We start from the raw sequence: 27,902 nt of genomic DNA, 5'->3' as shown, positions 1-27,902 counted from the left end.
CGCCAGGCTCACGATGACTAATCTGTCTGTGGAGGGCTCTGGTATTGACATTACGGGCGTCGTGTGTTCTATGGCGACGGGCGCTCTCTGACGGAGCGCTTCGTCTGGCGGTTTGGGGGTAGCGCCCTTATCTGGAGGAAGCCCAGTCGCTGGTCACGTCTGCGGTTGCGAGGGGGGCTTAAGACTCTTACGGTCTGAGGAGGACGCCGGTGGAACCTGCGTCTCCGTTGGCGCTGATGGTTTCTTCGTCTTCGACGAAGAAGAGCCGTGGGTTATGTGTTTATGGGAGTGTTTTTTGTGTGCGTCAGTGTCGCCGGGGTGTTCATCCCCATAAGCAGGGCATGAGCCGAGCTTGTCGGGGCCGGGGACAGACGACGAGGAGCGCGAGCGCTCCTTAGAGAGGTCTATGACTTCCGAAACGGATGTCGGGTTATCACATTCCACGTCACTTTCTGTGGCGGCAGCAGGTGAGGAATCGGACCTCGACATGGCGTAGGCCGCCCACCTCTTGACCCTGCGGTCCTTTAAAGTCTTAGGCTTAAGAAGCTGGCACGCCACACAGCCGTCTTCCTTGTGGTCGAGGGGCAAGCAACGGTTACACCATTTATGCTTGTCTTTCGAGGTGAACTTGCCCTTGCAACGCGGGCAAAACCTAAAGGATGTCCTCTCCATAGCTGAGGAAATATTTCACTGTGATAACAACCCCGAGGGAAAGGGAGGGGAAAGGCATTCTCAGAGAGAAACAAGAAATTTCCCACGACCCCACTCTCCCTACTGTCTTTTGGCCGGCAAGGCCAGGCCACGTGTTTGGCAGTGCCGAAGGATATCCTCCGTCTCGTCCCCGCCGTCCAAGTTCTTACTCGGCGGAGAAACAGCTTCGCAGCTACGTCGAGGGAGGGATCTATGTAATAGATATTAATAAGTAACGACCAAAGGTCGAGTAAATGAATTTGCAATGTGTCTCGAGGAGCTCTGCGTAAAGGCGACCAATATCTGGGCAGAAAAAAACAATCTGAGGGACCTAGGGATAGTGTTAGACACGCCTTGTCGACGTCCCCTTTTCGACTACGAAAAAAAAAATGCAATACTCCGCAGTGACCACTGGATGTCGGACTATGCACAGCATGTGATTCTAAGCAGATTAACAAACATCAGAAATATATATACACACACACACATGCATTTCTGAATTATTGCAGGGTGGCAACAAATCTAGATTAATAGCAGAAAGACGTTGTGACTGGTCGTGGAGAGATATCAAGAAGAGCAACCACTCAGACGGTTGTCTCATTGTGCTCAGAAGACTATGTGGACAGCAGAGATGGAGGAATAAATACTTTAAGGATTTGTGCTTAAATGTGGCCAAAATGTCCTGCACTTGTAGTTCTCTCATCCTAGTTTTGAAAGCTAAAACTATTGAGGTCTTAGTGTAATCTTTGAAACTACAAAACTGAGGTCTTGTTTTTTAGTTGAACATTTGTAATTCTAGATTTTATGGACATAATTATCGAGGGCATGCCAATCCCAAGGTGTCCTCCAGAACCATTGCAATGAATTGCTTATGTGCCATGGTGGACTACTGTACCTTCACACTAAAGAATCTTCGCTCAAATAAGGAGTAGGTGGCTTAAAATAGAAAACTTAGGAGCAAACATTTTTACTGGGTAAACGAATGCACTAGCAATAAAGGTTCCAATTATTGCTGGTGTTTTGATATAAACTCTTGTTGCAGCATCCAGCTCAAATCCGGGGGCGAGGGGTTTCATAGATGTATATGTCCTTCAAAATGAATGCGACAAATGTCTGAGGATCTTCCAAATTAGGGATGTGAAACATCACTTCCTCAAGATTCCTACAAAATATTCAATTTCCTGCTGCAGCAATGGCAAAATTGGGAATATAATCAGACTGAAAACAACAGAACTGGTCTGTAACCCAAAGTGCATTTCTCTACAGGGAAATAAGGAGGCGCGCACCTAGCGAAGCACCTTGAAGCACCATTTTGCCGCTACTGTCTGCTATTCGCCGTGTGGCTTTCTTTGGAGTCCATTCCTGTGTTTCAACAATTGGTACATTTATACCACCAGAGACTTGGTTACACTGTGGACAGCTATTGTATCAGTGCCACGTTACAATTTTACAAATTTTTCTTTGCTTTTAGAAACCTGTTTGGGTTAATTGGAAGTAGCTCCTTCCAGTTTCAGAGGAGCCTTTAAGAGTACGAGCCCGCGTGCCCCAGCGCACGCGCACCTAGCGAAGTACCTTGAAGCACTGCTTTGCCGCTTCGCTGCGGTCATCGTGGCTGAGCGTGCTGATGCTGCTCTGCTGTTTGTGGTGCTGGTTCGTGCTGTTTCTCAAGTGAGTAAAGTGTACCCTGTTTTGTCCAACCTGGTCACTATGAAGCCCGGCACATATACGCTGCGCACCGACATGCCAGTGTCGGGTTTGGAGTTGTCTTCTACCATTAAGAGAATGTTTTGTGATTCTTCAACTGCCCCGTCAGCATAAAACACAAGCGTGTTCTACACCTATATCTCGTTTGGGTAAACGCAAATTAATTGAGAAAGGAAATTTACCAGCACACGTGGATATACGTCGGTTCTGTCACGACAAACATTCTATTAGTGCAGATTCCGCTCCGAGTGCTTCAGCGACATTCACTCACGATCTGGGCAAGACATGCAGTTCAACATAAGCCATTGTTAGAAATGACACAAAAGGACATATAGCGCATCCAAATTCTATTGACTTAGCGGATCCTATGGCTGCGAGTGTTTTGACCTCCAAAACTGGTAATTTACCTAATTTGTGCCTAATTTGTGCACTTGCGCTTGAAATATTGGATCCAGTCAGTTCTCACAAAGTGAGGGCGAATGTATCTCTTTCAGATAATACGGTCCTACAGGGAGACTCTATGAGACCAATTTATGGCTATGTTGATGTGTGGCTTGGAAATATTTGCTCAATAACAGTTTCTGAAGATCCTGCAGTGATCGAGCTTCAGTCCATTGAGTCCAATATTTCTTTGCAAAATAGTCCTGACAAATGATCTTGCTCACCGGATATGTTCCCTGACATTAGTCAACCCGCTTCAGCGTTGGTGGTCTCTTACGCTGTTCCGACGCCTCGCAAACACGATTGGCTTCCTGCTCCAATCACACCCGATTGCTCAAATAGACTCATCGAAATTATGTTACATGCTTTGAACATCAGAATAAATACTTTAGTCAAACTATTTGAGTCTATTGATGGTAAAATGGGGCAACAGGCTTCGCAATTAACCCATATTGTGGCATGGCAAAAGAATGATTAATTATGCTGCGGAGCAAAGTCAGGATCGGACTTAGTGGACACAGGATTTGATCTCCCGTCTATTTTCCCTGGTTTATCTATTCCTTCAATTAAAAATATCATGCAGGTAAGCCGCTTATGAAGTCTATTGGCGTTCAGGCAGATTATGTCCCTCCTCTTCCAACGTTTGCTAATATTACCATCGCAAATGAAAGAGGGGACGCTTTGACTTCACTGCATGTCCCATCTTTACCACCCTCACCAGCTAAACAAGCTTACACCATTTTTTCAAATGAGAGTGGCAATACATCTAAGATGCACCTTTGGAAGAATTCAAAAGATATCTCTAGAGTAAAAAAAAAATTAAGAACATGAAAGCTGTTAAAATTGTAACAAGTGCTGCAACGAAACAATTCTTTAAAACTGTGATGTTTCCTCAAAAGGGTCTAACAATGGCATTGAATGCAGTGTCATAAAAATACTCTAACTTGGACACTGCTTGCAAAAATAAGAACATGGCTACAGCCAATGTCAGCATATCAGCATAAGCCCCTTTAGATGATCTAATTGAGGCTGTAAATGACCTACAGCACAATTCTAATCCACTGCCCGTATGCTCAGACCATATACAGATCTCCACGTCGCGGTTCTCGGCAAACACTGAGGCGGAAAATGCTGCGCTAGATGAGTGTCGGCGAGAGATCCGCAAAGAAGTGGATGCCTATATAACAGGATTTAGGCCATCAGTACCTCTTAATCTACCAGTGTTACCTTTGGCCCACGTTTCTATTCAGAGTAAACCATCAAAACACATAGATGAATCTCATTATGCATCTCAAGCCTTAAACTTACTACCTGTGAGGCCGAAGAATGCATGCGATACGCCATTGCAAACTGTATATGTAGATACTCTGAGAGTTAATCTTTCTCCTTCTGGTGCTTACGCAATAGTAAGTGGGAGAAACACTATTTCCAAAACCGTCTCGACTCTTAGCGTCAATGAACATAAGAAAGACCAACCTTGTGGTGCAGGGAATTTTGCTCAAACCGCTTCATGAGAAGCAGACTTCATTTTGCAGTCCTTATCCAAACAAAACAATAACCAAGGCCTATTGATGGTGGAGAAAGTTTCGGCCATGCAGACACCTAAAGAGATAAATAAGATCAAATCGCAAGGTATCTGCCCCTTTTCTTTAATAATTGGTTGTAGACCAGCTCCACACCCCCAATACGATCTAAATCGACAAAGTTTAATGGCAATATTCTCGGATGTCCCAATGCTGGAGGATTTAGGTTCCAATGACATCGATCAGGTTGAATTTCTTAATGACAAAATTATTACATCAGTAAGAATATGGCTCAGATCTCGGGTGGTCTTGAACACCATCTGGAGGGCCAAAGAACAGTTGTTTGATCTTAGATTTGTTATTATTGCTGGACCTGCCTTCGCTAATCTTACCTATCCTCCTAAATCCCAACAAAATATGTCTGAGCGATTGATGCCCAAAATGAGATTGCCTCTAACTGTCAAAGAGAACCACCAAAAGGCATGTGAATGTAACTGTTAGAGTAATTGCAAATAACTAAACTCCCAAACTACTCCACAGGTTTTATCGTTGGCCTGTTAGAACACATGTGGTTTTGCTCAACTCATTAATAACTTAGATAGTGATCTCGAGCAATATGACATGGTACTCCTTCAGGAGACTTGGCTGAGCTTCGTACCCATCTGGGATGACCATGAACTACAATTAACTTCCGCGCTCAGGGGTGCGAAAGGTCGTTCATCCTCTGAGCTATTGGCTAGTATAAAAATGTGCTCACATATTAACATAACAATGTGGGCGGCAGTGAATGCGTATATGCAGTTAACCAAAATACAAGATGGCTCCATCTTCTATGCACTGATCAATTTTTACTGGAATCCGTTGGCGATTTCAGATTATTTTTCCAGGATTTAAATATATTGCTGGATAGTGTAGCCATGGCCTCTGAAATAGCACATATAATAATTGCTGGAGGTTTTAATTTGCATTGTCTGAGTCCAACTCAGTCTCAAGATATGCTTCCATTGTTTCAATGGAATAACTTTATAAAATCTTGTGATCTATTTATGGTAAATGGAGTATTTAATGATGATATTCCGCCCCAACGCACTTTGCTGTTTGCTAAATTGAGTGCATACAAATGTCCGCCCTCTCTACTTTCTTTGATAAAATTACTACATACAGGTACCACAATGCAGGTCTGTCTCACTCTTAATGGATTGCTATCTGCTGTTTTTGGAACTAGCCGAGGTTTTAAACAGGGCTGCATTTTGGCCTCCACCCTTTTTAATTTATTTATCCTGGACATGGGAAGGACATTTTTGGAGGCGGTAGCAGATGCCCCAACACTAGTTCATCAAAGGATGGCTTGGTTTCTATACGCAGATGATCTGGTTTTGATATCTCAGACTCTGTGGGGACTTCAAAACCTTTTGATCAAACTTGAAGAATATGCTGAGGCTAACAATTTGGCCAACAATTTGCTTATTAATACTGAGAAAACACAAATTGTGATCTGTGGGAATAATGTGGGGAAGTTATCACAAAATTATATGTGGACCCTCCACAAATTAAAACTCTTGGTGGTTGATCACTACAAATATTTAGGAGTCATGTTTAGTGGTTCCGCTACATGCATTATGTTTCAAACAAGTGTTGATTCCAAACTGCAAAATCTCATCTCTCAGGCTAACATCTTAGTGCACAAGTATGGGAAATTCTCCTATTCACATATTGTGGGCTTATTCCAGCAAACATTAGTTCCAGTTGTTACTTACGGTTCGGAAGCAATATTGCCTTGGGATCAGAAAAATTGGGAGGCCCTCGAGGCCCGCTTTTGGAAGACGGTCATGAAACTTCCAAATTGTGCTCCAATGGCCTTAATCACGCTTGAACTGGGGGCTTTGTCACTGTATATCCATGTTGCATGGAAAATTTGAAATTATTTCAGGAAATGCCTATTGAACACTGATGTAAACAATGTATTAAGTATGGTGGCCCATCATTTGTTAACCTCAACAGACAAATTCCCGTCCCTTTGGAGGGACAATGTCTTGGATATTTTGATGAATGCAGATTTATCTATTGAGGAACTGTTAAGTAATCCCGGGAAAGCCAAGCTTAAATCATATAGGTTTGGTTGGATGTGCACACGAGAGAACTGCACCAAGTATGTACATTTTAATCTGTCAGTGTTTGGCCATTAAAAACTTTGAAACATGGCTGTCTACTTAGTGCGATGCCCATCACCCTATATTCGTAATCAATATCTTAGATTAAGATTGAATTTACAGCCCACAAACGAAATCCTTGCTAGGCGAGGCATATATAAAGATTTGAATTTTTGTTGTTTGTGTAAAGATAAGCTATAAAAAGAAACGTTACAGCATTTTATAATAGCTTGCCCTGCTCTAGTGTCAGAACGGGAAATGGTTTTGAAGAATATCATAGAGATGCAGCATTCTCTCACAGCTAATAAAATATGGCATGGTGTCATCACTTAGAATAGCAGTTAAGATTGCCCTTGTACGAGATTTGGATATCATAATGCTCAAAAGCCTGACACAGGGCTGGAATGATACAAATTAGGCCACTCTTGTTTCGAGTCTATGGAGACAAAGTGAAATGAGTTGAAAGAGTAACATCAAAGCAATGATATGATTAAAGTCTATCAATGTGCTAGACTAAAAACATTTTATTATTTTGTTTTCTCAATGTTTTTATTGTTCATGTGGTGATGTTTGATATATTTAGGTGAAAAAATGTAATGAAACTGAAAAATGATTTTATGATTCTGTATAATGGGAAAAATGTAATGAACCCAAAGTGGTGTTTATGATTTTGTATGATATTTGAAAGGTTGATAAATTCAGCCAAACTAATAAAAAATAAAACATTTTTTAAAAAAGAGTAAAAATCCCAATGACAAAATTCTCTAGGACCAGCACCAGGGAAAACTGCAAATAGACAATGATGCAATGGATACAGTATCCTCATAACCCAGGCACATTTGGTTCTTGGGGTTTGCACACAAATGTGAGCAGACGTGCATTTCATTCCACAGTTTTTGTGTACCTATATCTAATTTGTCATTTGGAGCAGGTCCAAGTCCGCGTTATGATGCAGTTTGTTCAAATGCGTATTCTGAAATATAGCACTTTTCCTAAGCAAAGGTGAAGAAGCAGTTAGTGAGCCTTTAGCTATATGCATAGAACATTGAGCAATTATTGAGCTGGTGGGTTAGCTATTATAAAGGCAAGTTAATGTGGAAATCACACAATCCAACAATCCAAAAAAGCTGCCACAATGCTAGCACAATCTCTAAAAGGTGTTCCTTCATTCTAGGGTATTTCTTGCTTACTACTGGGGAGCGTGTCTCTTTTTTAAATAGGAAAAAGCAGGCCAGAAAACAAGGGCTCCCCAGTGTGGTATGCATTATTGATGTCTCAGGTATGAACACAGCAGCAGAGGGAGCAACAATGGACATGTAACTACTGATCAGTAACTCCTTGATTATTTGTAGGGGGTATTTGCTCAATGTCAGGGAGTAAAACAGACAGGTAAACCACTTACCTGGAGGATGGTTCCACATCTCCAACTGAGTCTTGAATATGAACAAGGCCATCTATGCCTTTAATCTGGTGAAACGAGAGGTGACTGTCCATTATAGACCTTTATTAGCTCTCCGACAATAGAATCTTAATTATTCTAAAAAAACACTTTGATTCCTTTTTACAGAACGTCTTGGCCCCAAGGCAGACTGTGCACAACAATCAGCTTGGTGGTCGTTGTTGTCTTTTAATCATTCTATGTAAAAAGGATAAATTACTTACCGTAATGTTCTTTCTATGGCTTCTTCTGCCGCAGATTCCTCATCTGATGGATATCCTCATCCAGCTCTGCTGCTTTGGAAACATTTCGACAGCGGGCGTAGTGGACCTCGATTCAGCAGTCGACCGTCCAGATCATCAATCCATCTTTCTCGGTGCTCGTTCATGTCACTACGCCCCACACCTCAGTTTCCCCTCTTCCCCCCACACCCTGAGCTCGACCGCTGCATAGGTAAACAGAAAAAAGCGGACACACCAGTCGATTACAAGGTTAATACAACAATAAACTTTTGAAAGAGACCACAAACTGTAGCATCAGAAAATTATTTATTTTTTTAGAGAGAAAAACATAGGGCATGAAGAACAGAAAACGGTCATCCCAGGACCATCACCAGGAGTCAACCCAGAAGAAGAGATGTGCACAAACTGCCAAACCTTCTGAGCAGGGATGGATGGGTGGGGAGATGAGGAATCTGCGGGAGAAGAATCCATAGAAAGAATATTATGGTAAGTTATTTCTCCATCAATGGATTGCCTTTCTCCCGCAGATTCCACATCTGATAGATTCGCCAAGCAGTGAGGCAAAGGAGGAGGGTAGAAAATTACACTGACAGATTTTGCAGCACCACCTTGCCAAAACGTGCATCAGCCCAAAGGGCAACATCTAGACTGTAGCGTCTAGCGAAAATGTGAAGTGAGGACCGTGTCGCCGCACAACAAATATTCCTAACCGGGACTCCTCTTTGTAAGGCAGTTGATGCAGAGACCCCTCTAGTCGAGTGTGCCCTGATGCTTGAAGGCAGCTACCTGCCTGCAGACTGATCAGGCTACGCTATGCGCAAAACGATCAACCAGGATAGTGTTCATTTCGTTACTGCCAGGCCTTTACGTGCAAGAGAATAGGCCACACAGAGTTGGTCAGATTTCCAGAATACAGAGGTTCTTGTCTTTGCGACTTAGAAACTGCATGCCCTTTTGGGATCTAGTTGATGAAAACGCTCCTCTTCCTTGGAAGGGTGTGGAGGTGGATAGAAGACTGGCAGGTCTATGGCCTGCATTAGATGGAACGCTGACACCACCTTAGGTAGAAATCCCGGCCTTACTATCAGCAAGACCTTCTCTCTAAAGAACCGCAGGAAGGGCGGTTTACAACAAAGGGCCTGCAATTCACTAGCCCGCCTAACGGATGTTATTGCCACTAAGAAGGCCGTCTTCAAAGACAGCATCCACAAAGAACATGAATGCATAGGTTCAAAAGGAATGCCATCAGGCAGGTTAGAGCCAGATTAAGATCCCAATATGGGACAACAAAGGGAGTTGGCAGGGTGGCAACTTATTTACAAGGCCCTTCAAGAACTGAGCCATCACCGGGATCGTGAAATATGAACCTTGATCCGGGGACCTTTCAAACACAGACAAGGCCTGCTGAGGCCACTGACAGAAGGAACTCCATCATTGCAGTGGTGGGGCAAGAGATCGGCTCGATCTCACGTTCTCTGCACTACACTTCAAATCTTCTACACCTGCACGCATACAGAGATCCTGTAGATGGTCTGCATGCAGCCAGCAACACCTCAAGCACCTCCTCAGAGGTATCCCAGTCTTATCTCATCTTCTCAAGAGCCACGCATGCAGGCTGAGGGACTCCGGGTTTGGGTGAAGCACCCGACCTTCCGACTAGGTTAGGCGATGCGGTCACCGAGGCAACCAGAGAGGTGGACAGATGGTCAGATCCTGAAGGTCTGAGTACCACATCCTCCTCGCCCAGAACGGGGCGATCAAGATCATGGTCACTTGAAACCTCTTGAGCCTCCTGAGAACCCAAGGAATGACGGAAATTGGAAGAAAGGCGTAGTGGAGAGGAAAGGTCCAATCCAACAGAAACGCGTCGCCTAGCGCGCCGTTCGCTGGGAATTCCCTCAAGCTGTCTGCACTTCCTGTTGGACTCCATGGCAAACAGGCCACTGTTGGGGTACCCCAGCGAGGGAAGACCTCCTCTAGGACTTGCTTGCATACCGCCCACTCATGTGAGACTGAGCTGTGCCTGCTCAGAGGATCTGCCAAACTGTTCTCTGTTCCCGCCAGATGAAATGCTGAGACCGAGATCCGTTTCTCCAATAGCCAGAACCAGAGCTGCATCGCCTCTCTGCAGAGGGGAAGGAAGTGCACTTCACCTGGCTTTTTCAGGCAGTGCATGGCCACCATATTGTCTGTCAGAATCAGGACATGCTTCCCCTTCAGAGATGGAGCAAACGCTCTCAGGGCTCATCTGATGGCTCGTAACTCCAGCCTGTTTAGAAAGGCTCCCCCACCATGAGATTGCTCCCGTCAGGCCACCAACCAAGGTGATCAACCACTGCCCTGGATACCTTGAGGGAGTCTGAAAGGGTTCTGAGGTACTGGGACCACTGGCCCTGTGGCGCCATTTACGAGATCTCAAGCGCTGCCTGGCCTCTGGCACTAGAAGAATACAGGAAGCCATGAGGCCTAAAAGGCAGAGCAAAGAAGCTGCTGGTAAGGTGGCATGGTTCCCGAACTGGTTCACCATCTGCGCAATGCTGTTGGGCTCTCTCCTCGGAAGGAAAGGTACTTCCCCACTCGAGTGTCTAGGACTGCTTCGATGAATTGGAGCCTCTGAACTGGCGTCACATGGGACTTCACGTTCAGGGAGAAGCTCAGCCTGTGGAGTAGTGAGCAGGTGTCCTCAAGGTGAGAAAACCCGCTCTGCCGACTTTCCCCCTGATCAGTCAATCATCCAGGTACAAGAATACGTGGACTCCGGATCTACTGAGGTGAGCAGCGGCTACTCAGTTGAGCTTGGTGAAGACCCTTAGAGGGGAGGTCAACCCAAAGGGAAGCACCTTAGTGCTTGTCCCTTATTAGGAACCTCAGTGTGGGGACATCACATGATCGCGGGAGCGTGTTCTCGCGAGATCTCGAGAGACGGGATCTCGCGAGCCCACGCTCCGCGGGAAAACGTTCCCGCTTCAGAGTTGGCGCCCAGCCAGCTGAAGCGGTCACATAGGAGCGCTGCTCCTGATTACAAGAGAAAGAAGCAGTGAGCCACAGGACTCACACCACAGCTTCTAGGGCGAAACACCACAGCCATAGGAGGCTACATGGGGGCCCTAGAAGTTTACAGCGTGCCACCGGTGAGCACAACCTTTCCACAGTGAATCAACTGGGAAAGCACAGGACTTGATTGCAATGAACTGTAAGTAAGCGCCCAGCGCCACCAGGCCACGTTAGAGCCTTTCTCCCTTTTGTCAGTCAATAAAGACTGTTAGAAACCCTACAGCGTCCTGTCATCTATTTAGGCCACAACATAACTGGCGACGAGGATACCAAAAGTCCCACGGACCCACCATGTAAGGCGCCACACCACCCCCTGCGTTTTTCCCCTTGCCAGGAACACCGGCAATTCCTTGGATGCAATGGGAACCCCTTTTCTCCACCTACTTGGAAGCAGTGGGCGGCACGCGATATGCCCCCATCAGGAAGAGGGCGATGCTGTTAAATGCGTTAGGGGTTGAAGGTCAGTGCATCTTTGCCGGCCTTAAAGAAATACCTGCGGCCGACAATGACGTTGAAGACGACGATGTTTACAAAGAAGCGACTCGTCGCATCATGAAGAGATTCACCAATAAGGAGAACATTGTACTACACAGGCTGAGATTCTACACTCGCAAACAGGAAGGGAGCGAACCCGTGGATGACTACATCACCAGGATGAGGGAACTCGCTTCTCTTTGCGCCTTTGGAGAAAATGCAGAACAGGTTATCTGCGACATGCTCGTTGTCCACACCAACTCTAGGAAAGTACAGGACAAACTCAACCAAGAAAAGGAGGTCACCCTCGATAAAGCCATCCAGATTGCCAGGGCGGAGGAAGAAACCTCCAGCAGACGCAAGGAGGCGGGAAGTCACCTGCCTGTGCCCGAAATGGCGGCGCTACAATGGAGAGGTCACAGAGACCAGCATTCCCGCGACGGCCCCAAAGACAAAAGTCCCAGGAAAAAGGAGGCACCGAAATGTTACAGATGCGCCAGCTCCAAGCACATGGCGAACGACCGCGACTGCCCCGCCAGGAATAAGGAGTGCTCCAAGTGCGGACGCATTGGCCACGTGGCTCCGGCATGCATGTGGCGGGAGAAAACTGTTTCCCGTGTTGACGGTGACTGCACCTCAACTGATGATGATGAACTATAGGACAGACCCATGGTTGTCATGGTCAATGCCCCCCATGCCAGAAGAGAAAAGCCCCACTGCACCATTAAAGTGGACGGAAAGGAAACGCGCGTCATGGCTGATTCGGGATCCAACCTCACCATTCTGCCCATCAACACGTACAAGGAGTTGATGGGACAAGAAAAAGTGGAGATTAGATCAACCAGGCAAAAACCGACCGTGTTTGGAGGGGCAACGGTCGATCTTTTGGGCTACATCAAAGCCCGGATCGATTTTAAAGGGAGGTCTACCACCACCAAAGTGTATTTTTCACCCAAAGGTCCAGCCGTGCCGGGGTGGGATGACCAACACAAACTCAGCATGAAACTAGATCCCAGCACTCCGGAACAGGTGCTCATGATCTCATCAGGAGCAGCGCAAAACTACAAGGAGATCTTTCCAAACCTGTTTTGAGAAACCGGGAAAAGTGAAAAACTTTGTCCACAAGATTCGGCTGAAACCCAACGCCACCCCGGTCAAGCACAAAGTAAGGGCAGTACCTGCCACCGCAAGACCAGCTTTGGATGCCCACCTGCGGAAGATGGTCGACGAAGGAACCATTGAAACCGTGGAATCCTCAGAGTGGCTGAGTCCAGTAGTATTAGTAAAGAAAAAGTCCAGCAACGACCTCAGGAACTGCATCGACCTGAGAAGCCTGAACTTAGAGGTGATCACAGATAGCTTCCCACTCCCCAGCATCAATGAGATTGTCCTCATGATGAAGGAGGCGGCCATTTTCTCGAAGTTGGACATGCGTGATGCCTATCACCAGATTCCTCTACACAAGTCCTCCCGCCCCCTGACGGCGTTCATCACTCCTTTTGGCACCTTCCAATACACCCGCATGCCTTTCGGTTTATCGTCCGCAGCATCCGCATTCCAGAGGATGATGAACTCCCTGCTTAAAGGACTCACCAATGTCTCATTCTTCCAAGATGACATCCTGGTGTACGCCAAAGACAACGAGACCCATGACAAGGCACTCAAGTCAGTCCTGAGCAGACTTCAGGAGGAAGGCATTCACCTACGCCATGAAAAGTGTGTCTTCGGGGTGAACAAGGTAGAATATCTTGGGTACTGCATCTCGAGTGATGGGGTAAGCCCCAAGAAGAACCTCATGGAGGCCATTACAGAAGCACCGGCGCCGATGTCCAAAGAGGAACTACGCTCATTCTTGGGCCTAGCCGAGTACTATGCCAAATTCGTCCCCAGGTTCTCCGAGACCACGTCTCCCATGAGGGAGCTCCTGAAGGAGGGGGCAGCTTACTTTTGGGGCCCAGAACAGGATGAGGCTTTCGGCGAAATCAAGAAAAGGATTCTACACGTGCCGTGTCTTAAACCATACAACCCTGAATGGGACACCTGCATCACCACTGACGCCAGCGCATACGGCCTGGGGGCCACCTTGACCAAGAAGAAGGGCGACACTGAGAACATTGTGGCGTTTGCATCCAAGGCATTATCCTCATCCGAGAAGAATTACTCTACGGTAGAGAAAGAGATGTTGGCATGCGCCTGGGCCGTCGACTATTTCAGATCATACGTATGGGGGACAAGATTCAAGTTGATCACCGATCACAAACCCCTAATTCACATGTTGAGCCCGGGCGGCACCAAGACAGCCACCCCTAGACTGGCCAGGATCGCCGCAAAGCTCCAAGAGTATACCTATGAGATACAACACATTGCTGTCTGGAAAAAAACGCACAAGCGGACTGCATGTCCAGGCTCCTGAACCAAAGCGCCCCCGGCACCACATTCCTGGAAGACGAATATGTCGTTGCTTCCATCAGCGACTTGAGGAACGTCGAGTACATGGAAATGAGCGAGCGCCACTGGCAGGAAGAGTTCGAGCAGGACTACGCCCTAAGGCACGTAAGCACCTGGGTTCGAAATGGATGGCCAAACGAGAGAGCGATCCCCGAAGGCCTTCGTCCCTACTGGAAGGTGAACGAGGAAATCACCGCTATGAACGGTCTCATTCTCAGAGGTGATCAAATCATCCCACCCAGCGGAATCCGCAAAGTCATACTGTGCAGAGTACACTCGGGCCATCTAGGGTGCAACATGACCAGACGAAGGATACGCGACGCATACTGGTGGCCAGGCATGGACCAGGATGTACGGCAGATGGTCGATAGGTGCCATGAATGCTCAAATAGCGACAAGCGCCTAGCCGTGAGGCAAGCCCCCATGCTGCCCACCGAAGTCCCCAAAGGGGTGTGGCGAAAACTGGGTCTGGATTTCATAGGGCCGCTGGACAACATGCCCCCAGAGCACAGGTACGGGATAGTCATGGTCGACTATTTTTCCAAATGGGTGAAAGCTGACTTCACCTCAGACATCACCACAGGAACAGTCATTGAAACACTCACCGCCATATTCCAGCGGGAGGGCCTGCCCGAAGAACTCGTCACGGACAACGGTGTCCAGCTAGTCTCCAGAGAAATGGAAACATTTCTCAAGCTCAACAACATCCAACAGCGGAAAGCAAGTCTATACCACCCACAGGCAAATGGCCTAGTCGAGCGGGCAAACCGCTTCATCAAGGGGGCGCTACAACTGGCTCACGCCTCGGGCCTAGACCCATACAAGACAGTCTAAGAAGCCGTAGCGGCCCACCGTCTCACCCCCAACGCCGTCACAGGTGTTTCACCTTTCCATCTGCTGAGAGGGAGAAGGGCAGCATCCTCACTGGTACCACCATGGCTCCAGCAAGTGAGGGCCGACGAAGACGTTGACATGGATGACATAACGTGCCGCATGCAGCGCAACAAAGAAGCAATGAAAGCACAGGGGGATTTGTGCCGAGCCGTTCGACACACACAAGTCAACAGAGGGGATCTGGTGAAGATACGACTTCCCCACAAGGACACCTCCACTGGTTCCAGATACAGCAGTCCAATAGAAGTCATGGATAGAGGGACAAACCACATCTGCACCAGCGATGGCAGGAGATGGAATCTAGAAAGGGTAGCCATGTACCGCAGGAAAGAAGACACTGTACACTCACAAGGAGACACTGGAGAATATCAAGTCTGCCAAGAGTCATATGAGAACCATCACCTCCCAAGTAGAGATACCATAGAGCTGCACCATCACAACGACTTCGCAAGCCCCATCCCCCGAACAACACCCAGGGAATCACAGCAAAGAGCTGGACAAAGAGAACCTGAATCACCAGCACCTCCCAAAGACACTTCATCGATCCCGCTCCATACCCCGATCCGGGCAGGCCCCAGAGAGAGAGAAGGAAACCCAGGAAATATGCGGATTTCATCATGGAGTGACCACCCATCCTTTTTCCCAGCAAAGGAGGTGAGTGGGGACATCACATGATCGCGGGAGCGTGTTCTCGCGAGATCTCGAGAGACGGGATCTCGCGAGCCCACGCTCTGCGGGAAAACGTTCCCGCTTCAGAGTTGGCGCCCGGCCAGCTGAAGCGGTCACATAGGAGCGCTGCTCCTGATTACAAGAGAAAGAAGCAGTGAGCCACAGGACTCACACCACAGCTTCTAGGGCGTAACACCACAGCCACAGGAGGCAACATGGGGGCCCTAGAAGTTTACAGCGTGCCACCGGTGAGCACAACCTTTCCACAGTGAATCAACTGGGAAAGCACAGGACTTGATTGCAATGAACTGTAAGTAAGCGCCCAGCGCCACCAGGCCACGTTAGAGCCTTTCTCCCTTTTGTCAGTCAATAAAGACTGTTAGAAACCCTACAGCGTCTTGTCATCTATTTAGGCCACAACACTCAGGAACTTCCTGTGCTTTCGATTTATCGGCACATTTTATTATTTACTTATTGCATTTTTTACACACCCAAACCCAAGGATATCACAGAGTTGTATGCTTGAGGCATCACTAGTTACAAATTTAGGAAACTAGTTGCATACATATGATCAGTTACATCATGTTAAAAGCATTGACGGAGAAATTCCAAGATGGCCGCGCATCGCTGTGTACCACTTCCCTGAGCTCCCGACCCACGTAGTAGCTGAAGCACTAAAAGCAGTGGTATAAGCCCTCCCCAGGACCCACTAGGCACAGCATACTGCATCGAGGGAAGGTAGCAAACCAGGGACCAAGCGAGGGGGAGTGTGGTAGCCCCCATCTGAAGACCACCAAGCGTGTGGCCTGACGAGACACAGCCTGCCAGAACACGGTGGGCCCAGGAGGGCGGTCACGCCAGTGGGCTACAAGGTCCGTCCCACCTCATCCGACGGCAAGCAGAGGCTGGCACTCGGCCCCCTTCAGCACAGACTGGTGCTGAAAGCCAGTGAAGCCACAGGGAAAGCCTGCCCTGCGGCCGAGAAGCAGGAATCCTCGACCCGGCTCCCTTGAGCAAGAGCTCCTCTCCGGGTCCCCCCGTGGGTCCGTCTGACCACTCTAGCCCTTGCCGGCTCCATCGATTGGGGGAAGCTGTGGTCCGCCCCAACACAGGACAAAGTGTAACCCTGCTGTAGGGGCCAAACAGCACCGGACGAACGGAGAACGTCACCGAGCAGCTTGTGGAGGAAAGGACCCTTACTGAAGCATCTCTGCCGTGAGGGAGCGGGACACAACTTCGAAGATCACGGGTCCCTAACAATGGTATCACCGACAGGCCCTCTGTCTGCACAACTGAAAGGTGAGACTATACGGGGCCAGCTAGACAGCTTTGTACGCCAAGCCCAGCCATCCCTAGTGGTGTCTCCCCAACACGGCCATGAGCCCTGAGATCCAGCTTAAACAAACCACAGCACACCCCAGCTTGCGAAGGGGGGGAAGAGGGAGACCCAGTGCCCAACAGACCACATCAGAGACCCGGGGCAGTTTATAGAACTTGCCGGAGCGCACACCCCATAGCGTAACTACGCACCGCCAGGCCCACCAGCCCCATCCAACCAGGCGAGGATGAGAATCTGGTTCCCCGCACGCCATCACGCCCTGGAGGGGCCCCAGGAGTGCACAAGGACAGCAAACACTAAGCCTTATTAAGGGGAAAGTAGGCAAGCCGAAGCAGCAAAAAGAGCACACAAGAGCACACGTTACGCGCCCCAACGCCATCAACGCCAGGCAGAGGGGTTCAACCGGGTGCCCCAACCACCGGGCATAGCAACGAAGAATCAAAAGGCCCAACAGGCCATAACTGAGGCCTGATAACAGAGCAGTGAACGAGCCTGAACCCAAGGCACACACCCGAAGCACCACCAATTAGTCTATCAGACCCGGGTCTGCAACAGATAGCGCCGGACCAACGACAAGGGACATAGAGTGCGGCACTGGTCCACCAAGACCACCATTAAGCAGAGAGGGCCCTAGCTGGGCAAGACGACCTTCCTCTGACTCTCTGACCGAACTACAAAAGGAAATAAAGAAGCACAGGGGGAGGGGCTCAAACAAATCTGAGAACACTCGAGGGACACAGGACCCTCTTCTGAGAACATTAAAGTAACATTAACTAACCCCCAACCCATGGGGATGCCGGTGACCCCAGGACACCAAAGGCCCCACATAACAACAGGGTAATCCCCTCAGAATGGCCAAAAGGCACCACAGCCACTCACCTGAGCCAGAGAAGAGCAAAGGGGTACATCTTCCCCCCGACACCAACTGACCCCAAGATAAAGTACTCCAGAGGGAAGGACGACCTTCCACCGCCCTACGTGGCTACCAAAGCACAATCTCACCCAATCTATTGACAACCATCTGCATACCCAGAGGGAACAGCAGAGTTCCCCTCGCCTAGAGAGCTGGGCGAAGTACTGTGGAAACCAGGGATAGGGTATACTACAGGAGAAGAGGTTGGGACCTTCACACCCTACTATATGAAATGGCCCACCACTCAGCCAAGCACCGACTCCGGCGCCTCACGTCAGCGGACCAGAACAGACACAGGCCATCCCACGCCAATCCAGATCCGCAATGTTGTGAAACAGAATGAAAGAAGTCCAATGAGCTATCAAAAATGTGAAAAAGACGCAGGGGGGACCCCTTACAAAGATATGAGCCAAGGAGCCTGAAGTAATCGGAGATCATGCCTCAAGAGACTGGTCTATGGATCCGACACTGGAGGACCAAGACAGACCAGTAACTCATGCCTCGCTCAAGCAGTTCCTGGGCAAAATGGTGGACAAGATCACTGCGATGGGCCAGAAGCAAATGGACATGCTGAGAGAGGACCTAGCCGAGGGAATACAGGAAATAAAGAGGGACATCACCAAATTAGAGGAGATAGTGGACATCAACGAACGAGCCATACAGGAGCAGACAGAAGACACGAGGAAAGCAGACACTCTCCTGGAAACTCTGGCAGTGGCCACCCAAAACCTAGAACTGGGAATGGGCCCAGTCCTAGCACATCTGAGAGCCCAACAGATCAGATACAGATGGACCCATCCGTTTAGTCTGAGCTTCACCTGGCAGGGCAAGCAGCACAAAGGCATGAATTGTGAGCAAGGTACATCCCTCCTGGGAATGGACGAACAACTTCTAATGAGCCCCGCCTCGTCGACCAACCAAATCAATGCCCGGAAGCCATGGAAATGGTCCACGGTGAGGTCTAAAAGAGCAAAGAAAGGAGGAAAGCATCCCGCACCCAGTACCACACTGACGAGAAAGGAGACTGACCACCCTTGTAGTGCCACTGACAGCTCGATCTGACGCCGCAACCCAAAGATCCAAAGCTGCAGCAACGGCTCACGTGAGGAGGGTGCACGCTAGATTAAGGTAAATGCAGTGCTTCGGACTAAAGGGAGGTTTATGATAACTCACAAGCAGGAGGGGGAGGGTGGGGACCCGGGGAGGTATGTGGGGGGAGACGGAGGAAGAGAGGTTTAGGGAGGGGGTAGAGGGGAGAGAGGGGAAGCATCTGGGAACAACTGTCAGCAGACGGGGAAATCCAAGACAGGCACATCAGAGACAACATAGGAGAGCAGACGGAGCTACGGGAGGGGCACCAGGAGGGAGGCACAAAACAGAGGTAACGCAAATGGCTAGCACAGAACAACTGAAACTCCCATCACTAAATTTAAGTGCGGTAAACTCTCTGATCAAAAGGAAGAAGGTGGAGAGATTCCTGAGGAGGAAACAACCCCATATAGTTATGCTACAAGAGACCCCCATCCAAACTCGGGATACATGTAGGATCAAGTTTTGGGGATACTCAAGAATTATCCAGGCCACCCAATCCAACAAGAAAGGGGGGGTATTAATGGCACTAAAAGATGGGTTAGACCGGACAAGGAACAAGTTACTTACCTGTAACTGTTGTTCTCCAGCATGGGTCTGGCATGGATTTACATGCTCATGAATATTCCCCGTCGTCAGGCCAGGAATCCTCGGTATAGAAAAAATCAGTATCAGTTTCGTTTCTGATCTGTCTTTCTTAGTAGTAACCAATCACTGGTCTCTGGGTCATACTGCCCCCAGCCAATGACTGCCCTCTCCCTAAGCCCCGCCTCTGGCAGCCATCCTCAGATTTGGTAGCACGTAAAGTGGCAGTATGACCAAGTGAAGAGCCGCAGAGGAGCAGGGGGGAGGGTTCGCATGTAAATCCATGCCAGACCCATGCTGGAGAACAACAGTTACAGGTAAGTAACTTGTTTCTTCTCCAGCATGGGGTCTGGCATGGATTCACATGCTCATGAATAAGAGAATACATAGCAGTACACACATGCACAACCACGGGAGGTGGCAACAGGCTCAACATTAAGCAATACAACAACTCAACATTAAGCATCTCTTACCTCCTCACCAGGCTCACCTTAAGCTAACAGTTTGCGCAGGACTGCTGAGCCGACCCTGGACTCCTCCCTGGAGTCCCGATCGACGCAGTAGAATCTTGTGAAGGAGGTGTGCGCCGACCCCCGCGTCGCAGCCCTGCAGATGTCCAGCAGGGGCACACCAGACAGGAACGCCGTGGAAGCAGCGATCGCTCTGGTCGAATGGGCTCTCGAACGGCTGGGCAGCTGTCGCTTTGCCAACCGGTGACAGTGCATGATGCAGCCGGAGAGCCATCTGGAAATGGAAATCTTCGAGAGAGCCTTCCCTTGATTCACAGTCCCAAAGTTCACAAACGGCTGTGATGTCTTCCGAAAACTCTTTGTGCGGTCCACGTAGAACTTCAGCGCTCTAGCTACGTCCAGCGAGTGCAGAGTCCTTTCAGCCGGTGACAAAGGAGACGGGAAAAAAACTGGCAAGACCTAGGGTTCGTTGAGGTGGAAGTCAGACGGCACCTTGGGCATGAAGGAGGGGTGCGCCCTCAGCACCACCCTCGTGTCGTGAAACGTCAAGTATGGCGGCTTGCAAGATAGGGCCTGGATCGCTCCCACTCGTCGTGCGGAGGTGATGGCCACGAGAAACGCTGTCTTCCACGACAGAAACTTCAACGGTGCCGAATGCATAGGCTCAAATGGGGGCCCCATGAGCCTGGTCAGCACCACGTTGAGCTCCCATGCCGGGGCAGGGGCCTTCACCGGCGGGAATGATCTGAACAATCCTTTAATAAATTCCTTCACCAGTCGATGAGACCACAAGGACGCCCGTCTCGTAGTTCTGGTGTATCGTGAGATGGCGGCCAGATGTATCTTGATGGAAGCGTGAGCTAGTCCAGCCTTGGCCAATGACAGTAGGTACGGCAATACTTGAGGGGCCGTAATCCGCAGAGGGTTAATCTTCTGTGCGCGGCACCAGACAGAGAACCTCGTCCATTTATGTCCATAGCACTTGAGAGTTGAGGACGCCCTGGCCTTTGCAAGAACCTCTCTGCAGTCGGCCGGGATGTCGTACCCTCCAAACTCTAGTGCTGCAGGAGCCAGGCCTGCAAGTTCAGCGACTCCGGGTTGTGGTGAAGAATGGCGCCTCCTTCTCTGGAGAGAAGATCTGCGTCCGTCGGCAGCTTGACTGGTGTGGACATTGACAAGTCCAGAAGGTCCGGGAACCAGATCGGTCTCGGCCACGCCGGTGCGACGAGGATCATCCTGCACCGGGACCTCTTGAGCTGGTTGATGAGCCGGAGCAGCGGAGGGAACGCATAAAGAAATAGGCCATCCCAGGGGAACGAGAAAGCATCGCCCATGCTCTTCGGCTGGGGGAACCTGCTGGCGAACCTCCGGCACTTGGAATTCGTCGCCGTCACGAAGAGATCGATTTGGGGTTCGCCCCATCGTTGGAAGAGTTGATCCACTTGATCCTGGCGTAGTTCCCACTCGTGGCACAAGCGCAGCTCTCTGCTGAATGAGTCGGCGATCATGTTTATTATTCCTGCCAGATGAAGAGGCACCAGAAACATTCCTTGGGCGACGGCCCAATGCCACAGATCCTGGGCTTCCTTGGATAGGGCAAGGGATCTGGTTCCGCCCTGCTTCCGGATGTAGAACAGCGTGGTGGTGTTGTCGGTGAAGATCCTCACCACCTTGCCCTTGAGGGAGGGAAGAAAAGACCTGAGGGCCCAGAACACTGCGCGGAGCTCCAAGATGTTGATGTGGAGTGACTTCTCCTCCGGGAGCCAAAGGCCTATCGCGTGAAGATCTCCGGAGTGCGCTCCCCAACCTTCCAGGGAGGCGTCCGTCGTCACCGTCACCTGGTGAGCTGGGGTCTGAAAGTCCGTGCCCGCCGACAGATGAGAGCGGGTACTCCACCACCGGATCACCTGACGGAACGTCTCGTTGAGAGGGATCCTGTCCTCGAAGCTGCCCGTCGACCGGACCCAGCGGGCGTCAAGGAACTCTTGTAAGGGGCGCATCCGAAGCCTGCAAAGGCGCACCCGATAAATGCAGGAGGACATCATCCCGAGGAGGGTCTTGATAGATCTTACCCTGGCCATGACCGTGGCCAGCAGACGCTGCACCTTGCCCAGAATGGTCCTGGTCCTTTCCTCCGACGGCGAGGCCAGCCGCACCACTGTGTCGAGCTTGGCTCCCAGAAACAGGACGACTTGCGACGGAACCAGGTGGGATTTTGGAAAGTTGATGGAGAATCCCAGGTCCGTGAGCAGCTGGACGGTCTTCGCAGTGTGCTCCACGGCAAGCTCCCTTGTCCTTGCCCAGATGAGCCAGTCGTACAGGTAGGGATAGACGTGGATCCCCTGTAGGCGCAGCCACGCAGCCACCGGTGCGAGGCACTTGGTGAACACCCTGGGTGCCGACTTCAATCCGAACGGGAGGGCCTTGAACTGGTAGTGCCGCCCTTGGACCACGAACCTGAGGAACTTTCGGTGTCTTTTTAGAATGGGGATGTGGAAGTACGCATCCTCCAAGTCCAACGACGACAGGAAATCGCCCTCCTCCAGCTGTCCCAACACGTGCTGGAGAGTGACCATCCGGAACTTCTGTGCCTTGATGTACTTGTTCAGTCGTCGCAGGTCCAGGATGGGGCACCATCCTCCTGTCTTCTTTTTACGAGGAAGTACCTTGAGTAAACTCCGGAGCCCCGAAGCCTCTTTGGGACGAGCTTGATGGCACCCTTCTTGAGCATCGCCCTTACTTCCAACAGTAGTTGAGGGACGTGATTTTCCTTCCTGGCCACGGGTGGAACGCGAGGGCACTTCTTCAGAAACTCGAGGGCGTGCCCTTGGGCCAGGGCGTCCAGCACCCAACGGTCGGTGGAGATGGACTCCCACACGCCGACGAACCTCACCAGCCGGCCTCCCACCGGGGTGCTTCGGCGGGGGCCCGACCCCACAGTCGGTTCAATCTTTTTTGGAGGCCGCCTTGCCTCCTTGACCTCCCTGTCGATGACGACAGGCACCACCTGACATGCCGCGTCCCCTGTAGACTTCCTGGGACGAAGATCTTGCCGCTTGGCGGTACATGGAAGAGCCACTGCAGGATCCCATGGAGGCACCTTGTCTGCCTCCGGAGCTCCGAAAGGACGGCCGTCGTTGTTGGAGCACTCCCAGTGCCCGGGCAGTCTCCGTGTCTGTCTTGATGGCCTGAAGGGACTCATCAACCGCCTTCCCAAACAGGTTGTTCCCGTCGAAAGGCATGTCCAAAACCTTGGTTTGTATGTCCTGGCGGAAATCCGTCGCCTTGAGCCGTCCTCGTCGTCTCAGGCAAACGCTGTTGCCCAACTGACGGAAACTGGTGTTGGCGATGTCCGTTGCCACCGTGATGGCGTGGTCCGAAGCAATCTCACCTTCCTGTAGGATTTCAAGGGCCTCAGCCCTTTTGGCGTCCGGAAGGAAGTCCAACAGAGGGGCGATTTTGAACCACAACTCCCTGTCGTAGCGGGCTACGATAGCCAGGGCGTTGGCCGCCTTGATAGTCGTCGCTGCGGATGAGATGACCCGTCGTCCCATCGTGTCCAGCTTCGTGCCCTCGCCATCCGGCGGGGAAGTTGATGTCGAGGCCGATGCCCCCCCCCCAGCTTTCTTCTTTGCCGCCGACCGAGACGACTGGATCCGGGGTAGGTTGCGCCCGAAGTCACAAAGGGTGGCCGTCGGGGACCCGGTACTTCTTCTCGTACCGGTCCCTCTTTGCCGGCGCCATGGCAGGGTTCTTGAGGAGGGCGAGCCCCTCATCCCAGATGTCATCAAGAAGTGGTACGGCGAGGACCGCCTTCCTTTTAGCCTTGCGCTGTTGGTAAAGGAACCCTTCCCTCTTCTTCTCTTCTGGGCAGAGCTGGAAGAGCTCAGATGCCCTAGAAATCATGGCATGAAAGGATCCAATCTCGTCGGGCGGGGACGCCCGAGCAGGGGGCGACGGTGACACGTCCCGTCGTCGCCTCCGTCGTCATATGTACCTGTCGTAGCCGTGTCTGTGCCTGTATCATCCCCGTGGGTAGTAGACCGGGGGAAGGCAGAGCAGGCCGCAGAGGTGGGAGAGGTGGCGTAGGAGGCGTCCTCCTCCTCTTATGCAGTGTACTTTCCGAAGGTCCTGGCTCCGGTTCCCCCGTTGGGTCTGGCTCAGGTACCTCCGTCGGGGGGAGGGGCAACATTGTCCTTATCTCCGAGCATAAGGACTGAATCGCTGACAAAATGGCTGCCGAAGTGTCCTGCGGCGCCGGAAACGACAGGCGCGAGGGCTCTTGAGGAACCTTGTCGGCGACACCATCGTTCTCGTCGTCGCCCTCGTCGGGATCTGTCCCAATGGGCTGGGCCTCTTCCACGACTTCGATGAGCTCTTCCTCAGAGGTTGTGTCCATATCCACGATGGCCACCTGGCCCTCCCCACCTTTTCCAACGAGGACTTTGTGGGGGTCTTCTCAATGGGCCTGAAAGACGACTCCCTCCGCGGTGGCAGGGAGACTCTGGGTCCTGAGGCCGCCTCCACTGGCGTAGCCTCCACAGGCTGAGCCAGGGCCGCTGCGACATCCTCAATCGAGGTCTTAGTAGGGTGAATTAAGGCCATTGTCACCTTCTGTACGCCTGGGGCCTTCACCTTGGGGGGAGGGTCCGAGCCTCGCTCCCCCTCTGCCGGAATCTTCGAGATTGACCGGGGCCTCTCCAGAAGCTTCGCCGGGTTCTCGGACTTCCTCTTACCCGAGCCAGAGCGTTGGCTCGTGGTTGATGGCGCCGGGGAGGATGCGCCCTGCCTGGCAGCCAAAGAGCCCGACCGTTCGCGTTCCCGGTGCCCGAGGACTCGCGGTGCTTGGCCTTTTGTTGGGGCTCCGTCGCCGGGGCGCCCTCACAGGACTTAGAAGACCGCTCGGACTTCTTTTTCTTCTTCTTGCCTGATGGGCTCTTCACTTCCAGCCAGTTGGTGAGACGGAGGTGGTGACCCTTCATGGTCCGCTCCGACATGTTCCCACAAAACGCACAGTCCTTCTCCGTGTGCGTCTTGTCCTCATGGAGACAGTAGAGGCATAACGAATGCTCGTCCTCCTTGAAAACATTCTGAAGCTGGCATCCAGGGCAGGTCCTGAACAGCTTCCCGGGTGTCGAGCTTCCTTTCTCCTGGGCCATGTCCGGGGTAGGCCTCGGAACTTCTGGAATGCTCCAAAAGCGTAACTCGACAAAATCTTCACCCTTGACGGGCGTAGAAAACTCCAAAACGGATCCCCGTTGATCGGATGTAAAAACGGTGGAGCTTGAGGCTCTAATTAACCGAAAAATGAGAAAAATCTCCTGAAAAAGCGCGAAAACGCAGCAAAAGCTTGAGAGCTACAGCACGAGGACTCCCAACACTTGAACATGCGGTAAAAATCTGAGGATGGCTGCCAGAGGCGGGGCTTAGGGCGAGGGCAGTCATTGGCTGGGGGCAGTATGACCCAGAGACCAGTGATTGGTTACTACTAAGAAAGACAGATCAGAAACGAAACTGATACTGATTTTTTCTATACCGAGGATTCCCGGCCTGACGACAGGGAATATTCATGAGCATGTGAATCCATGCCAACCCCATGCTGGAGAAATGACTTTGCCGTTAGCTCTGGGTAGCCAGTCGTGGCACATGTTTCTCAAAGTTTGAATAACATGTGGTCCCACGATCATAGAAGCTTGGTAATACTCGGATGTGCAGTTTCTTTAAAAAGACTTTCACTGCATCGAGTTCCAGAGGCCAGCCATTTAACACTATATTAAATGCCCAATAAAATGTCCAGGTTTCACATTTGAAATACTAATAAGTGTGTTTATGGGCAAACAAGCAAGTGGCCATTCCCTATTTTCAAAATGCCTACCTTTCATTGCCCCATGCCCTACTGTTAAAAAAGAAAGTAGTAATTAACCACCCATAAAAAAGTGATGAAAACTTATCAAAACATTTAATTTGCAATTCCATCTGCTTTTTTGAAAGATATTATCAAATCTTAAGTGAACTTCCGTTACTATGTTTTGAATGGATACTATACATTCCTTTAGATTACGTTTTCCTCAGATGTCAGCAAGCATCAGATTGCAATGATAACATTTTAAATGCTGGACTATGAAGGACCCGGGGATCCCTTATGACATCCTAAAATGTTGCAGAAATGTCGCCACCACCAGTACCATGTCCATGTTACCCGTTTGTTTTATTCAATGTGCCAAAGATTTGGGAAATTATTATGATCTTAGAATGATTATATCTGGTACACTGAGTCAATAATTACATTAACTGCTTAAATTAAACATGCCTTTTTTTGAATATGTACAACTGGCCACATTCCTCCTGCAACATCTTCCAGGTAAGGCCCCAAGCGCTGGCTGCAATATGTAAAGTAGACTCTGCCTTTGGCTGGATGCCCTGGAGGAGGCGGTGTTCCCTCTGCCCTTTCCCAACCGATTCCAGCTACATCGCCTGGAATACAAAAAAAGGAACAGTAAATCATTTGTTTTACCTGAGGGGACAGTATTCTGCATTTCCAACACGTTTCAGTTAAAAAAAAAAAACAGTATAAAATATACACAAAAGTATTCATGACATAATAAAGCACATATATCTAGTTATTGCATATATCAGGATGAAGTGTGTATACCATTTAAGGAAGAAATGATATTGCAGGGTGAAAATGATAGACTGAAAACTCCCATCTGCTATATATTGAAAAGAAACCTAATATAAAGTGAGGGCATTGTTTCACATTACGAGATGTTTATGCTCACTGATTAAAACAATATGATGTTAAAAATGACATACAATATGGTGAAATAATTTCTAAACATTGAAATCCTTACTTGACACTATACAAGGTGCATATATCTTCCAGTGAAATACACAGCGTGACAACGAAAAATAAAAAGAAAACCTGTTTACTGATAGAATAGCATAGAAGTACATTTATTATATTTACATGGATCTCAGAATCAGGCCCTCAATAGCATGCAGCATCGAAAGAAACTTCAGTAAAAACACATTTTCATTTAGTAAGATTCGCCGTCAGTCACATGATCCTGGCCCTTCTTTACACTCGCACTCTCTCTCTGTGCTTCATGCAGCTCTTTCTAACTTTGGAGCAGCGATGAGAGACATTTTACTGTGAAACGTGCTATGTCAAGCAAGCCACATTGCCTCAATGCACTCACGATTGCTTTTAAGTTCTCTATAATGCAGCCACGTCCACATATTCTAATTAGAGTTCTGCAATGCTAAAATGTATGTTCTTGCTTTTTTTTTTAGGTGTGCATTTTTACTTTTGAGTGTCAGAGCAGCAAACTGCATTAGTTCCCATCCCAAACATATTTTGAAGTCTTCATTGCTAGGCGTTTAGACACTAAGAAACGAGTAGATTGATGCGTGTTTTATTTCATGTTGCACTTAACTGGGCTTAGCAGAGAAGTTCCCATTTGAAAAAGGAAATACACCAGCTCCGCCTATGGAAATAGCTGCATGGAGACGGTAAATTATTATACATTGGGAGGTTCACTAACGCACCTATGCCTTTGAAGCAACCTTATGGCTAGGACAGAATCCCTGCAATGGCAGGTGAATAACTGTTTTCCAGCCCTACCAGCCTTTCTGAAGTACACGCTAGTGGGAAGCTTCTCTGTGTGTGCCAGTATTCCACTTATTTCAGCCCCTCCACATATCCTGATTGGACCTTTACATTTTGGCAAGTATGATTCAGCTGTGCAGTGATGTACCACTTTACCATGAGTGGGTAAC

At 49.6% G+C, this 27,902-nt stretch overlaps 1 protein-coding gene across 8 annotated transcripts in view; it reads right to left on the bottom strand.

The window, feature by feature from the left end:
* Positions 1–27,902, bottom strand: part of HECTD4 (HECT domain E3 ubiquitin protein ligase 4) — a 4,298,785-nt gene that overhangs the window by 1,730,135 nt on the left and 2,540,748 nt on the right. For all 8 annotated transcript variants that reach the window (XM_069619495.1, XM_069619492.1, XM_069619493.1 and 5 more), the window contains exon 49: positions 26,434–26,597. In XM_069619495.1, coding sequence (XP_069475596.1) covers positions 26,434–26,597 — 164 coding nt within the window. The remainder of the gene's footprint in view (positions 1–26,433; positions 26,598–27,902) is intronic.

The sequence above is a fragment of the Ambystoma mexicanum genome, chromosome 10 (assembly GCF_040938575.1).
Source record: "Ambystoma mexicanum isolate Mex_15411 chromosome 10, UKY_AmexF1_1, whole genome shotgun sequence".
In the NCBI taxonomy this organism is placed as follows: domain Eukaryota; kingdom Metazoa; phylum Chordata; class Amphibia; order Caudata; family Ambystomatidae; genus Ambystoma; species Ambystoma mexicanum.
The sequence above is the reverse complement of the archived record's forward strand: the minus strand, read 5'-3'. Positions and strand labels throughout refer to the sequence as shown.